The following is a 15,559-nucleotide window of genomic DNA, read 5'->3' as shown; positions in this document are numbered from 1 at the left end:
GTAAACACTGAGGACCTGTGCAATTTCATAGCATCCTTTTTTCCTAATGATGTTTATTACTGGTATTTGTTATCTTAGGCTTCCATTGCTTGACATCCTGCTTTCTTTCTTTCTTTCTTTCTTTCTTTCTTTCTTTCTTTCTTCATCTACCACCTTCTTTCAATGATCATGCTTTGGTTTTGCTTTCTTTTTCCTGAGCCTGAGAACTCTGTTTCATCTTTCTGGCTCTGCCTTTTAAAATTCCATTTCCAAAACCTGTCTCCCTGTTTCCCCTCCTGAACGCTCGTTTCTACTAATCCCTCATCTTGCCTCATACTCTATTTGCCTTCTAATATACAATTTGAGTGCCGAGAGCCAACAAACTATGCCTCTTGTACTAATTTTGTTTTCCTTTAGGACAAATGTAATTGCTAGTTTGTCCACACCAGCATACACTTTATTGCTACTTCTCTTGGTTGAATTCCTCCAGGATATTATACACACACAGAGAGAAAATGATTCATAACACAAATTCACTTTCTCGAAAAAGAAAAAAATCTGCATAGCTATTGCCCAAAATTTCGCTACCGATCATTTGCTAATTTCATACTGTGTCGTTATAGGGTGCAGTCACTAAGCATCACTGGACTTAGTTGTATATGGATGGAGCCAGGAGTTTCCTGTTGTAGCTATGTCCTGTTTAAGAGAGGCAACAGAGTTGTCTTGCCTAGCAACGAGACTGTCCTCTTAAGCCTCTTAAGTAACTGGATACAGTGGTGCCCCACTAGACGAATGCCTCGCTAGACGAAAAACTCGCTAGACGAACGCATTCGTCTAGCGGAAGGCTGCCCCGCAAGACGAATTTGTCTATGGGGCTGCCTCGCAAGACGAATTTTTTTTTCGTCTAGCAAAAACCGCGGTTTGCATTGCCGCTTCGCTAGACGAAAAACCCGCTAGACGAAAATACTCGCAGAACGAATTATTTTCGTCTTGCGGGGCACCACTGTATACAGTTTGAATTGTTTAAATGGGACAGAAGGATGGCCACCTGTCACAGATGCTTTAGTTGAGATTCCTGCATTGCAGGGGGTTGGACTAAATGGCTCTTGGGGGACTCTTCCAACTTTATGATTCTATGATCTGCGCTAGGCATTTAAAGCCATGTCATGACAATTTGAACAGTCGTGGTTTCCTGAAAAGTATCCTGGGAACTGCAGTTTGGTTTAAAATGCTGAGAGTTGATCCCTATTCCCCTCCAAGGGCTGCAATTCCCAGAGTGCTTTCACAGTCAATCCCTCTTCACAGGGAACTCTGGAAAATGTAGCTCCGTGAAGAGAATAGAGGTCTCCTAACATGCTTTTGGGGGGGTCTGAGGTTCCTTTCCCCTGTTCTACAAGCATCTGGTAGGTCATTGTTGAAGGGAGTACGCTTGATCAGATGGGACTTTGTTCTGATCCAGCAATGCAAGTTTTACCTTCTTATGTAAGGGGAATAAAATGGCAAAGGATAAAAGGCAGAATACAGAGGAGGAAGGTTACACAAAAGGCCTGAAATGTTCCCAGCCGGTGTTTAGAGGATTTCATAAAGGACAGTCTCTCCGACAATATTTCATTAACAATTGTACATATTCACTGACATTTTGTTTCAAATGTGTCTTACAAAGGACCTAAAGCATGAGAAGCAACTTCTGAGCACCAAAAAGATGAGTTGAAGAAAGTGCCCTAATCAAACCTTTCATTGTTCTCACAAAAGACACCAGAATGGGGACAGCACTTCCATTCCTCTTTTGGAAAGAGGCTGTGCTAAGTATTTTCAATTCCACTGAGAGTGCAAGAAACAAGACAGGGGGAAAAATGCAGTCCTGCTTTAAAAAGGAAAAATAATAATAATCAGCAAATCTCAAGGTGAATCAGATTTAAAAGCTCCCCAAATGGACACTGTCATTCCGGATTGGGGGAAAAAAGTTATGTAACTGACTTTTTAATATTGAAAAATACTGGGGTACATTTTTAGCTCAGTGGGAACCATATAACACCTTGGGGGTTTTTTGGTGCCATTTTGTTAAGGCTGCAGTTCCTAAACACATTTACTTGAATGCTATATTCCACTGGAATTAGTGGGGTTTTATTTCCAAACTCCAGTGTAAGCCTATGCATATTTACTCAGAGGTGCCGTATTTTTCGCTCCATAGGACGCACTGGACCATAGGGCACACCTCATTTTTAGAGGAGGAAACAAGGGAAAAAATATTTTTCTGGTTTTCCTCCTCTAAAAGCCCTGTTTTTTGGGATCAGCTAAAAGTTTTGCAGCTTTTTTGCAAAGGGAAAAGCCCTGGTTTTTTGAGGATCAGCTAAACGTTTTGCAGCTTTTTTGCAAAGGGAAATGCCCTGGGTTTTTTTGAGGATCAGCTAAACGTTTTGCAGCTTTTTTGCAAAGGGAAAAGCCCTGGGTTTTTTTGAGGATCAGCTAAAAGTTTTGCAGCTTTTTTTTGCAAAGGGGGAAAAGCAAAGCTCCTTTTGTAAAGGGGGAAAAGCAAAGAGGAAAAGCCCCATTTTTATGGGGTTCAACTCACATTTCTGAAAAATCTTAAGGAAAGGGAGCAGTTTCTACTGTTTCCAGACAGATAATCTAATCAGCTAGACACATGTCCTGGGAAAACAAACAACCTCCCTCTGTAGCACATTCAACAAAGGAGGGCGGGGCTGAAAGGGAGACTCTTATCTCTCTCCCGATCTCTTGCTGATCAGCTGCTGAGCGGGGTCCTTTATTTTGCAAAATAAAAAGCACAATCTGCTTTTGGCCCCTGGGCAATTTAGCTCCAGGGACCACCATTCGCTCCAAAAGACGCACAGGTATTTCTCCTTACTTTTTAGGAGGGAAAAGGTGCGTCTTATGGAGCGAAAAATACGGTATGTCACAGTGAATTCAGTGGGGCTTACTCATAGATAAGTGAGTCTAGGGTTGCAGATGGGTAAATGTGTTAAGGATAAATATATGAAACTCAACTCTTCAGATCACATTTTAAGGTTGACATTAATTGAACATGTTTTGTACAATTTTGCTAAATTACTTGGTCTTTTCCAGGAGACAGACATTGTGAAACCTTTCCTAGGTATGTGTGCTCAATCCATTACATGTGTAAGCATGCATATGTCTTTAAAAATAAGCTGCAGAAGCAGTTCAAAAGCATGAATGTATTTTCTGTAAATAGACTTTGCTAAACCCTCCATTATCTACCTGCTCCATTACATGTGTGCACTTCCATGTGTCTTTTAAAAAAAAAAATCTTAAGAACTTCCAGGCTCACCTGCTCCCACCTCCTCCTCTGGCACGGCTGCAATAATAATACTGCCAAGCAGATCAGAAGCTTCTATGTTCATATAAGATTAACTGCAGCTTGCCATGCTGTACAAACCCATGCAAACTGTGGTTAAACACAACTATGCTTAGTGAAAACAAGCCATCTTCAAACCATAATTAATGAAGTTGGCTTGCTTCACTAAACATAGTTAAAATTAACCACAGTTGAGTGTTTGGATGACACGCTAAACTGTGGTTAATCTAAAAGTCAAATCTTCCAGTTCCCGCCTCATGGCCATACAGGAAGAGGCAATGGGTACATGAGTTCAGGAGGGACTGGGCTTGTTCACAAATGTAGCTAAGGGACCTGTCCTACAGCTTCGTAGGCAAGCTACACAGGATTCATCACTGATATACAATCATCACATGAGCACCGTGATGCTGCAAACAGGCTTCAAATCAATGAAATCCAGGACTGTGTTATTATTTGTGCCATGCCACTAAAATCTCTCTTAAGAAGTGATGGCTCAATTATTTCAAAGCAAGTTACCATCAAAACTAGGGGTGTGGGTTTTTCTTTTAAATAATAAATGTTTACCAAATTAAATGTATTTTCCAAAGGGAAGATGAAAAAAGAGCTGCAGAGGTGATTTCCCACCCGCACACTCTTCAAATAACTTCTGCTTTTAATTTTTAACAAGATGGATATTTATTCTCTCTTACCTGCCCGCCATAGTAAAACTCTTCTGAGTCATTATCTCCTTCTGAATCTTCTTCAACCGCACTACTGTGCCTTGATTCCTGCTTAAAAGAAAAGCAGATGAACTGAGTAAACTTGAAACACAGCTTCTTCTTTTTTTAACCTTCCTCTTCTTCAACTATTGGAAGCTTATGTAGCACTAGCTAATTCTGAACAATGAGTCAAGAAGTCCCTGGTTACCTCTGCCATGAATTCACTAGGAAGCTTTAGGTAAGCCCCTCTATCACAGCCCTCTAAGACTTCCTCTATGGCCCTCAGGACTCCCTCTAACATTGCTTCACATCCTTATTGAGTGGTTTCTTAGCCTGGCTAGAATGCATCCTTTAATAATGCTATGGGATGGAAGTTGGGGGAAGAGGAAGCTAACACTGCATTTATTGTTCCACCCACTTTTGCATCTGACTCTGCTCACTATATGGTCCCTGGAAGGTTGCCTAGGAATTAACATGGACCTTTGGCTGGAAAAAAAGGTTGCACGCTCCTGATCTAAAATATGGCCTGTATGTGTGTGGGAGAGGAATAACAGTATTGCCAATTTACAGGGTGGTTGAAGAATCACAGCTATGAATGTGACGTGCTCTGAACACCTGAAAGAGCTATGCAAAAGTGAAGTGTTGTTACTAAAAAGAAACAAGTCTCTACCAAAGCTGGGTCATCGCCCCGTTTGCCTTAGGCCTCAGAGTATCCCATGTAAAATGGTTGCCCCAGGGAGGTCAGCAGGAGCTTAGCCAACGGAAACACACCAGGGTGGCACATCACACAGGGTGGCACATTGATCTAGGCACTGGGTTATTATTAGCTGTGAATTCATTCTTGGGGATTCTCTGAATCAGTAAAGAGATATCCCAATTTATACAGTTCACAAGTGTGACTGTGCACACAAGCGTGACTGTAAATGGTGCATAGCCCAGGTTGAATGCACAAGATCTCTATATGATCACAACAGCCTAGAAAGTATATGGAAATGGGTGCTGGCTTCCTGTGTGTAAAATGGAATATACCAGATATTAAGAGAACCTACCCAAACAATGTAAAATGCTCATTAACTTCAGTGCAGTGTCTGTTACATTCTAAATATCAGAGAATCTATAAAGCAACTCTTTGGGCTCCTTTTCTATCTCTAGTAACTGTGTCAGCGCCTGTTTAATGAAGAATTGTTTGACCAATCTAAGGCATGTCCAAATCACATTCAGTACTGTATACTGTACTCATTCATACTAGTTTTTCTCTGTTTTCTCTCTCTCCTCTTCTCTTTCCATGCACAACTGTGTGTAGTATTTTAGTTTATTTTTTGATCCAGTGAATTAGCCTTATGCCATTAATAACAGTGACTTGTAACATATGCAGCCAGGTCCGCAAAATAAATAAATCCCGGGCATCTAAATACTTGGTGCTGGCCCCTAAGCATTTTAGCAGTTTTCCATTCCTGCAAAACTGTTGTCTAAATGTACAATTCAGACACTGAGAAACTGAAAATAGTTTCCCAACTCTTAATAGACTGTCCTGGAGGAACCCTTCACATAATAGCATGCTTCATTCAGTTCTCTATTTGGAGGAAATTTCAGCATTTGAATAATCAGAAGGTTGCAGAACCAGGAGGACAGCTATTTAAACAAGGTTCTATAAACACTGAGCTACACAGAGGACACATAGCAGGTAACTAGCAATGTCATATCCCTGCAGTTTACATAATGACTACATTACTGTATATATTAGAATCCCATTACCCACATTTCCCTCTTTGATCGAAACCATTTTTGATCTAGGCTATTGTACTTTCTTCATTCATGTCTTGTACACAGGGTCTGTAACTGAATGGAAATCAGCTGTGTAACTATCAGAGAGTGAAAGCAAGAGAGATCTGCTGAAAATCACATTCCATTTGCCAGCAATTTCCACAGCTTGTGATTCTAATCTTTTTACAGTTATCTTCAAATTCTTGCTTTATGTGCTTCATGTACATAGACAAGGAAAACTGTACTGTCAAGAAGTATTAAACAACAAGACATTTATTTATTTTTAAGGATCACCCAATTTTCTGGAAAAAATATATGCTGATTTATTTTATTTTCTCCCTGTAAATAACCTTAACGAAAGGGGAAACACGCTGAAACATCTACAGTTCGCTGTAACGAAGGAGCCTTCTCAAATGCATCTTCATCACAGATGATCAAATCATAAAATGGAATAGCATGCTGTGAATGTTAGTGGGCACAACTCTTGCCCATTTCCCAATGAAATGAGAGTTTCACAGCAGCACTGAATTTTATGAAAGAGAGGCACCTAATAGAATGTACCAACTCGGTTCAACTAGGTTTAAAAAAAAATATCCTTTCCCAGGCTGTTTGGATTCAAGGTAGTCTCTGCCATGCAACAATCTGAGACACTTCTAGGAACATAAGGAACTGCTTTATACTGAGTAAGACCACTGACCAAGCGAGGGAAACAGCAGACAGAGTCTATTTATGCAATTAGATATTTGGAAGATGAAGGTTCCGAAAGCTTGGTGAGACAACCTTTTGTTCTTTCTTCCCATAGACCCAGTAGTGCTTTCTTATTTAGACAGCCTTAAAACCTCTCTTCTCCCTGCCACCCACTCAATGTGGTGTGTGCGAATCAGCTGGTTCCCAGCCTTAAAATCAATACAAGTCAAGAAAACAACTACACAACAGCTGTCTGAACATGTTCAAAATCTTGTTTTCCCATTTGGAGCAGGAAAGAACTTGGGAGAGACATAATATTTGGCAATTACTGTTTCTGAGCATTACTAGGTCGACAAATTTGTATTCTAGACCAGATCATAGCAGGTATCTGCAACATCACTACTGATTGAAGATCACACCATTTTTATTTATTGTTTGATTGATCAACTTTTATTTACGACTGGACTATCAGCCAGACTTCAGATTTTATTCACACCAGATAACCTGTACACACAGGTTCCATGGATATAATATCATCCTATTCATTTCACTGGCAGGGACAGTTCTATGTGCACATTCCACTAAAGAGTGACTAGACCTTTGGACAAAAGCTGGGGCTCCTCTGACCATGCTAACTTGGCAGAAGTGGTTTATCTGGCTTTTCTTAATTTACTCTGTGATCTGTTTGCAAGCATTGCACTAACAAAGCAGTACTGTACCTCTCCATTTTCCCTTTGCAACCTTGATTTTATGGATAAACAACAGTTGACATCGCTGGTTTTTCGCAATTCTAAAAAAAAGAAAAGAAAAAGGGGGAAAGAGGACAGAGTTAGCAGGTAAGGGTGCTAAGGGGGACTTTCTGTTCATTGACCCTGGACTTTCATATAAATACCTGCAAGAAAAGAACTAAGCCATAAGAATCTGCTTGAGACTGGGTCAGTTTGTCTGTCTGTCCCTGTATGCCAATCTATCTATGACTGTAATATCCACTCTGGCTTAGCAGATCTCCAGAGTGTCTATCAGAGGTCTTTCCCACATCCACCAACTGGAGATGAAGGTAATGAACATGGGACTTTCTGTGTACATATCATGTGCCCTACCACTGAGTTATTGACCCTTTTTCACTTTGATGTGCAGAAAGCAGTGGGGCAGGGAAACAGACATGGGGTTCTGTTTTCTTTTCTTTCTTTCTTTTTTATAAGTTTTTTTTAATATTTACATTTCAACAACAACAAAAATCAAACAGTTCTCACATATCAAACATCAACTTCCCTCCCCCCCTTTCAGCGGTTCCATGAATTTACCCTCTTTTCTTCTTCTTCTTCTTCTTCTGCATATCCCAACTAACTCTAGTTACAGGTGGGTAGCCGTGTTGGTCTGCCATAGTCGAAACAAAATAGAAAATGCACACTTCTTCAGATGCACACGAAAGCTCATACCAAGAACAAACTCAGTTGGTCTCTAAGGTGCTACTGGAAAGAATTTTCTATTTTGTTCCAATTAACTCTATTTATTCTTTTCCTCATCTATTTCATATATGTTTTAGAAACTGCAAGTTTTTCCAGTAACCCTGCTCATGTCTTAATTTGTTTACAATTTGTTTGTAAGTATTCAATAAACGATTTCCTTTCCTTAATAAAAAAAAAGTTTGTTGTCTTGATTTCTTAATTCTTTCGGTAAGTTTTGCCATTTCTGCATAGTCCATTAATTTCTGTAGCCATTCTTCTTTTGTCGGGACTTCTTCTTCTTTCCATTTTTGGGTGAATGTCATTCTTGCGGCAGTAGTTGCATACACAGACCTAGGGTTCTGGTGCATATGGCAAGGCTAGTACAAGAACTGGCACAATCCTCAAGGATTTTGCTAAAAATCAGATTCCAGACTCTTCAGTACCCATCTGTGTTATTTAGAGAGCACCTTCCCTGCATACTGCTGCTTTCCACTGAGAATCTTCACATTCTAGCCTGAGGCTGCCAGAAACATCTGACAGGGGCGTGGAGCTTCTTAATATGGTGGTGATGATCTGTTTGACAAGGCACTCAAAATGTTTTAGAGAGGGTGTGATTAACCAACCCCAGGGAGGATGTTCCCAGTGCCATCCCCATGGTAAGTGTGAGGCATCAACCCTAAGTAAATTTTTCATACTCTTGTAAATCTCACATTTTATTTTCCCGCCAGCTAGTGTTACCATGCTGTTTTAAAACTAACGGAGAATAAATGCTCTAATCACATCTAAGTTGTTGATTTTAATTACAATTCCTGTAAAAGCTAATGTGAATGTATTCCAAATATAATTTCTACTCTTAACCATGGAGGTAAAAATGGCCGTTAAGTCTTGATGGAAAATACAAAATTAATGAGTTATGTGTATAAGAAAATGGTCTATGTTTACTGTGGCCAATCAGAGCTAGCCTAGCACATTTTGGCATTGTAATAGCACAGGGTAGAGAACCAACTCCAACTCCCATCAGCTCCAACCAGCCTGGCAAAGAGTAAAGGATAATGGGATTTATGGTCCAATAACTTCTGAAGAGCCATTGGTTTCCTATCCATCTAATAGCACAATCCTATACATGTCTGATTGGAGTTCAATGTGGCTTACTCTTGGGTGAGTGAATGTAGCATTCCTGCCTAAGTGTATTATTATAATTGTAATCCATCACTCCAAACCCTCAATCTTAAAGCAACCTGCTAAATACTAGCCAGGAAATAATTATATGTTAAATACTAACCAGCTACTCCTCAACATTCCTTCCCAATGTTTTATCCTCTCTTATACTTCTTTTGTCCTTTCACTTCCCAAATAATCACCTGCCTGCTACTTAAAGAAAGCATTTTGGTTCTTGGTGTGTCTCACAGGAATATACCAATTCCAGATGATCTAAAACATTGCATCACAGTCTTCTTCATCTGCTGGTATTGATTTGTGTAGTTTTAGAGATATGAGATTTATCCTAGGCTTGCATCAGGTCAGGGCAGAAAAAAACCCCAAGAACTTTCCTCCAAAAGGTGGGGAATAGCTTATCTTGCAACCCAGACCAACTTTGCAAAGAAAGCCCACAAAGGCTGAAACTCTCTCCCACCCAGGCCACTGAACTCCAAACCCCTTCCTTCTTGCCCTTAAAAGCCCCACTTACAGACTCGGTCAGTGATGGCACTTCATATGGTTGTTGAGAGATGGGTCTTTTATTCTCTTCCCTCTCCAATGCCCAGGAGCAAGTGGGGCTTTCAAAGAAGAGGGGTTTGGGCAGGATGAGGGCTTGGATGATAGAGAATAAGCCTGGCATTCTTCTTCGTCTTGAATTTTAATCAAAGGTGAAGGCGTTTCTGGGGTTCACAACGCTCAACTCTTCTTTAAAATGAGCACTACAAGACCCCCAAAGCTCACATTTGACCGAAAGCCCTTAAGATCATGCTTGATCTTAGGGCTCTTTTATCTGTTCTTCCTTGCAGTCATTTTATCATCGCTCCCAATTGCCATTAATTGCTTTAAAATCTTGAGGGCCAAAGGAAACCCACTGGTCTTTTACCATACCGGAATTCAGTTCCAAAAGACTCTCTACAAGTCCCACGCAGCCAACAATAGTGAGCACTGCCACCTCAGACTTTACTTCTCAGAGGTTAAACAACATATACGATAAAGGAAACCTCCCACCCTTATAATAACCACGGTGGAGCACAGAAAATCCAAAGTTTAGTCTCCAAAAAATCCCAGTTCCCAGTTGATTCTGAAATCACACCTATCCCCTTACTTACTGATATCTATGTCCTGGCTGCAACCTTCATGTTTCTTACTATGCAAGTGGGGTGGTGATATGCAGCCACTCTCCTAAAGCAGAGTAAGGAAGGCACAAGGTGAGACATATGTTGGCGCAACAGTAGACTTTCCACTGGTGCACCCACACAGTCCCAACCTCCTTGCCACCCAGCCACTGCACTGTCCTGGTAAGCGGCAGCAACAATGCATTGGGCAGAGTGGCAGGGTGGCACTGCCGACTGACTCCTCCTCCTACGAATGCATATCTTTAACCTCTGTTAAATTACACCTGGCCAAGTTCTAGGTATCATTAGCCATCCTTAATAAAAGTTGCATCAGTCAGCTGGAAAGGAGTCAGGAATGGATTGCCTAACAACTGAATTATCATTGGTATAAGACAATGCTTTTTTTCCTCCCTCTTTTGCCTTTTGATAAGCCATGGTTTAAGGAGCTTTCCACTGCCAAAGTCAAGCATTCCCACCTCTTCAGTGGAAAGGTTGTGTTTTGTCTGCCTTCTTCAGACTTATTCAGACTTTGGTCATCTCAGCATTACCTGTAGAAATTCGGTGGAAAATTATTGGAATTGGCTCTGTTGTAACTAATACATCTTCATCATTATCTGAACTGGACACGTAGGTATTGTCTGTAAAAGGAAAAAAGAAAAAACAACAAATGAATTTAATGCGTATAAGGATTTAATGTGCATATGGATTTAATGTGCAAAGATCACATACACTCCCCAAGCACTCCATGCCATGCATTCATCATTTTAGGATAAAAACAGGCTCATCGTTAAGCTTTCTGGTTCCTGCCCCCCAGCCCAGCAGTAGATACCTGCAATTCTAATCCTAAACCCTAGGAAACCCTGTAGGAGAAATTGCAGCCCAGCACTAGCTTTGACCTGCCAAAGTCAGAAAGCCAAACTGTGGGAAACAGCCTTTCCTTGCCTCTGATAAATACATGATAAAAGCATACTCAATAATCAGTTGTATAGATTTAGGCTGCAATCCATAACCCACTTAGTTGAGGCCTTAAACTATTTCCCCCCCCTATCTGTTCATTGATTTTTAGTCTCATCTGGAAACTAGAAAGTGGTTCCCCCACCACAACCTCTTTGATTTATTTGGTTTAAGCCCCCTTCAGGATATAATAAAACCTGAAACAAAGATACCCATTATTTTTTATTTACTTCATCTTGTCTCTACCAGGGCACACCTTGGTGCTGGCACACAGCCTTTGCAAAGGCACATGAACAGACTGTTCAGGGGAGAAAATTCCACCCTTCCTGAGTTCAGTAAGTGAAGGATGGGGGCTCTCTATCTGCTGGCAATGAAGAGAAAGAAGGCAGCCAGCTTAGGTCTCGGAATACCTCTTGCTTGTTTGCGGAGCCCAGACAGATTCTTAGTATAAGAGACAGCGCCTATGTCTGTCACCAGGCATTAGCTCGAGCAGTTATTCATTGGAACCTACTCTTTAAACTATAATGACTCCTAAAGGGCTCCTAAAAGAGTCAGTGTGCTGTATTGTATTGATTCTCAGTAATGGAACTTTTAGTTTCCACTATGTGTATTGTTTGCTTGCATGTGTGCTGTAAAGATTTTCCCCATGCACTCTGAAAAACATACTAAAGTTAAGGATAGATGGATATAGATATAGTTATAGATATAGATATATAGATATAGATATATAGATATAGATATATAGATATAGATATATATAGATATAGTTATAGATATAGATATATACATACATACACACACACACACACACACACCGTATTTTTCCGTGTATAAGATGACCTCATGTATAAGACGACCCCTCTTTTTTGATCCCAAAATTAAGAAATAAATATTTTAAATATTTTAAACACCAAATAGAACAACTTTAATATTTTATTAAATATTTAAAACACTTGTATATTTAGTACCGTATATTTGAACATCAAGCAGTGAGGCAAGCTGTGTAGTGAATGGCAGCTGCTCCTGTCAGCTCAGTGTAACTCCACTGTGGCTGCAGCTCCAGCTCTCCTGCCTTTATGTTGCACTTTTGTCTCAGTATTTACGGTATGTACCGTATTTACTCCGCGGGCGCTGGCAGATGCAAACGTGGATCGAGGAGCTGCGACTGCCAGAACTGCCTGAGTGAGTGCGCTTGGGGAATGGGGGGGGGGTCTGTGTAGCCAGGGGGTGGCTGAGGGAACCGGGTGGAAGGGACAATGTCCAGAGTGGGGGCTGCTGGGGGGGAGTACCAGACCAGAGTTTGTCGTGAGGCCAATAGTGAGGGGAGGCTAGGGGGAAAGAATATGGCGGCATGTAGTCATTTATATATTTAATTGCAACATTCCGTGTAGAAGACCACCCCAAATTTCAAACTTGGGGGTAAATATCGTCTTATACACGGAAAAATATGGTATATAGCCTTAACACACACTCACCCTCCCTCACCCCCTCCCTCCTTCTCTCTCTCTCTCTCTCTCGCTATATATATAAACACCTTCTTACAATAACCTTTAAGAGGCTTACAACACAATCCCAACCAAGTCTACTTAGAAGTCAATCCTACTGAATTCAGTTGGGCTTACTCCCATGTCAGTGGGTTTAGGATTGCTGCTTTATTGTGGTAGGAGTTGTGGATTGCAATCATTTTTTTCCTATAATTAGTTAAATTGTTTGCATAGAGCATATCAACAATCAGAGGAACGTTAAGAGAAGCCAGATGATGCCAGAAGATGTCAGAGGCCTATCAAGAGCAGCTCCTGGTTTCCACAGTGAACAGCTGGGTGCCTATGGGGCTTCCACAAGCAGGGCGTAGAATCACAGAATTGTAGAGTTGGGAGGGACCCCAAGGGTCATCTAGTCCAATCCCCTGAGATGCAGGAAATGAGGGCATGGGTGCAATGGCACTCTCCCATTGTTGGCAGCTGGTATGTATGGCACCCCTGATCCTGGAATATATAAAGCAATCACAACTAGCAGCCATAGCCTTCATGAATTATTCTAATCCTCTTCTAAATCAATCTTCTAAAGCAGGGTTTCCCAATCTTCAGTTGCCACAGGTTTGGGGACTACTCCCATCATCCCTGACAACTGGTTCTGCTAGCTAGGGATGATGGGAGTTGTAGTCCAAAAACAGCAACTTTTGGAAACCCTGTAAAGTGACTGCAAGTGGAAGCAAGGCAAGCAGAGCACACATGGCCTTGATTCTGCTCACACCCCAGGCCAGCCTAGGCCAGCCTGCCCTCCCCCTACTGAACCAAAACTGCACTGGGCCAGCTGCTTTGCTTAGCCTGAGATACTGGGTGCAGACATTGCTGTCAGCACCCATGACCTCCAGCTGCAAAACCTGCAGCTCCAAAGAAAGGAATGCAAGACCAGAAGGGAGAACAATGCAAATCTTGGACGAGGGAGGATGAGATGATAGAAGAATCCACTCATCAACAGTGGTCATTCAAATGGCTTTGTAGGTGAAACCTCTGGCAGCTTCTGTCATGGCAACATGGAAGGAATTCCTGCCCTAACCATTAAGGAGGAGGTGAAGGGTACTACAGACAGCCCCGCTGCTGAGTGGAGAGTCACCTCTGTGGATAGTTGCGCTTGTGCCTTGGAGACTATCTCCTCAGCAGTCATGCACCCCTGCCCCATGCACCCACTGCCCCCTCCCACTAAGAAAATTTGCTTCCACTCTAACACCATACAGTGGCCTTTGATGGTTTAACTTAGCAAACCACTTGACCAGTGGCATACGAATCATAGCGATGTGAGAGAGGCAAAGATTTGTGCAAAAGATCTGAGCCCCTCGAGCCTTTATGAAACATTGTCCGTGTGTTATCAAGTGAGACATGAAGATTAGAAACCCCCTTTAGCTTCTGAATGAGATCAGAGAGTGGGCCCTTTAGTTACTTACATTGGCAGTAGATTACCCCATCATTGATGGCTGTAGGCAGAGAACATTTCTCTCTCTCTCTCTCTCTCTCTCTCTCTCTCACACACACACACACACACACACACACACACACACACACACATTTAAACACATTTTCTCTCACACAGCCTTTCACAAATTGGATTCCTTCATTCTCACCCTGCCTACAAACGAAGGCAGAAAAACAGAAATAACACTGCAAATGAAGTGGCTAATGAAATGTGATTAGCACAAAGGTGATGCAGGGGCACAATAATGGTGTTTCAAATGCCTTCAGTGGAATCTTTAAAATAAAATAAAAAAGCAGCGGCGGCACGGAAAGTAGCACTTTACCTGGATAATCCTCAGAGACGTGCACCGAATAGGATATGCTGTTTAAAAGAAAAAGAAAAGATAGATAAGGAAGACTGTAAGAAGCAGGGGGGGGGAATAATTGCACTGAACTGTCAATGTTTATTTATAGATTTCTGACAGCTCTGTAAGACTACTAGTGTGACAGCTTTCAGAGCATGCCATGCAAATAAATAAATAAATAAATAACCAAACACAGTGTTAGCACTGCTCTCCCCCCCCCTAAAAGTGTGCCGCTCTAATCCAAAACCACATTTCAGGGAGGTGGGGAAGGAGGAAGAATGAAGATTGACTGCTCATGAGCTCAGAGTAGTATTTCTGCACCGTCTCTTCTCTCTTGTCTTTTTTATTTTTATTTCTAAAGGAAAACATATTAGGGGCTGCAACCTACAAATCACTTACAAGCAAAGTCCCTGCAAAGATTTATGAGTTCTTTCACGACTGCTGTCTTACAGCCTGAAGTCTGCAGTTACATGTACTGCAGCCTTTGGACCCAAACTTATGAGTGCAACTGGTGAAGGAGCAGCCTGTCTCTTCAATGACAGCTATCATTCACTTTACTGTGTGCTGTCTTTGGGTGTGTTTTTTTGTTGTTTTTTTTGAGAAAGTGAGGGAAATTAATCATCCTGCAATCTGTGTGACATGCTCTTCTTCCTGAAAGAACATGCCATGGCTTGTTCTTTATGTATTAGTCTCCAGAAAGCAACCCTATACTGACTCAGATTATCAGTCTATTTAGCTCACTACACCAAAAGTCTTCAGCCTTTTCAGACCCACCTTTAATCCATATGTGCATTTTTGGACTGTGTTTTTATAACTTGCATTTGTATGGTGGCAGTCTTGCTACTATGACTCGTCTTAGATCAGGCCATGATGAGTACCAACCCACCGGCTGAAAACCAAAGATCTACTATGACTGCCAGCAGTTCTCTAGGATTTCAGACGACGAGTATTCCTAGCCCTATCTGGAGAGGTGGGGAATGACCCTGAGACCTTCTGCATGCAGAACAGATCCATTGAGCTACAGCTGTTCTCCTTAAGTCAGACTATTGGTCCACTGAGCTCAGTAT

At 41.5% G+C, this 15,559-nt stretch overlaps 1 protein-coding gene across 6 annotated transcripts in view; it reads right to left on the bottom strand.

Moving 5' to 3' along the window:
• The window catches only part of PARP8 (poly(ADP-ribose) polymerase family member 8), a 158,774-nt gene that overhangs the window by 65,368 nt on the left and 77,847 nt on the right, over window positions 1-15,559 (bottom strand). For 4 of the 6 annotated variants that reach the window (XM_033164017.1, XM_033164018.1, XM_033164015.1 and 1 more), the window contains 4 exons: window positions 14,472-14,509; window positions 10,771-10,860; window positions 7,182-7,252; window positions 4,003-4,083 (listed from right to left, as the gene is read on the bottom strand). In XM_033164017.1, the coding sequence (XP_033019908.1) occupies window positions 4,003-4,083; window positions 7,182-7,252; window positions 10,771-10,860; window positions 14,472-14,509 (280 nt within the window). The remainder of the gene's footprint in view (window positions 1-4,002; window positions 4,084-7,181; window positions 7,253-10,770; window positions 10,861-14,471; window positions 14,510-15,559) is intronic. The other 2 variants (XM_033164019.1, XM_033164021.1) reach the window with 1 other exon arrangement.

This window comes from Lacerta agilis, chromosome 11 (assembly GCF_009819535.1).
Source record: "Lacerta agilis isolate rLacAgi1 chromosome 11, rLacAgi1.pri, whole genome shotgun sequence".
Taxonomy (NCBI): domain Eukaryota; kingdom Metazoa; phylum Chordata; class Lepidosauria; order Squamata; family Lacertidae; genus Lacerta; species Lacerta agilis.
Note: the sequence above shows the minus strand (reverse complement) of the source record. Positions and strands in the feature narration are given on the sequence as shown.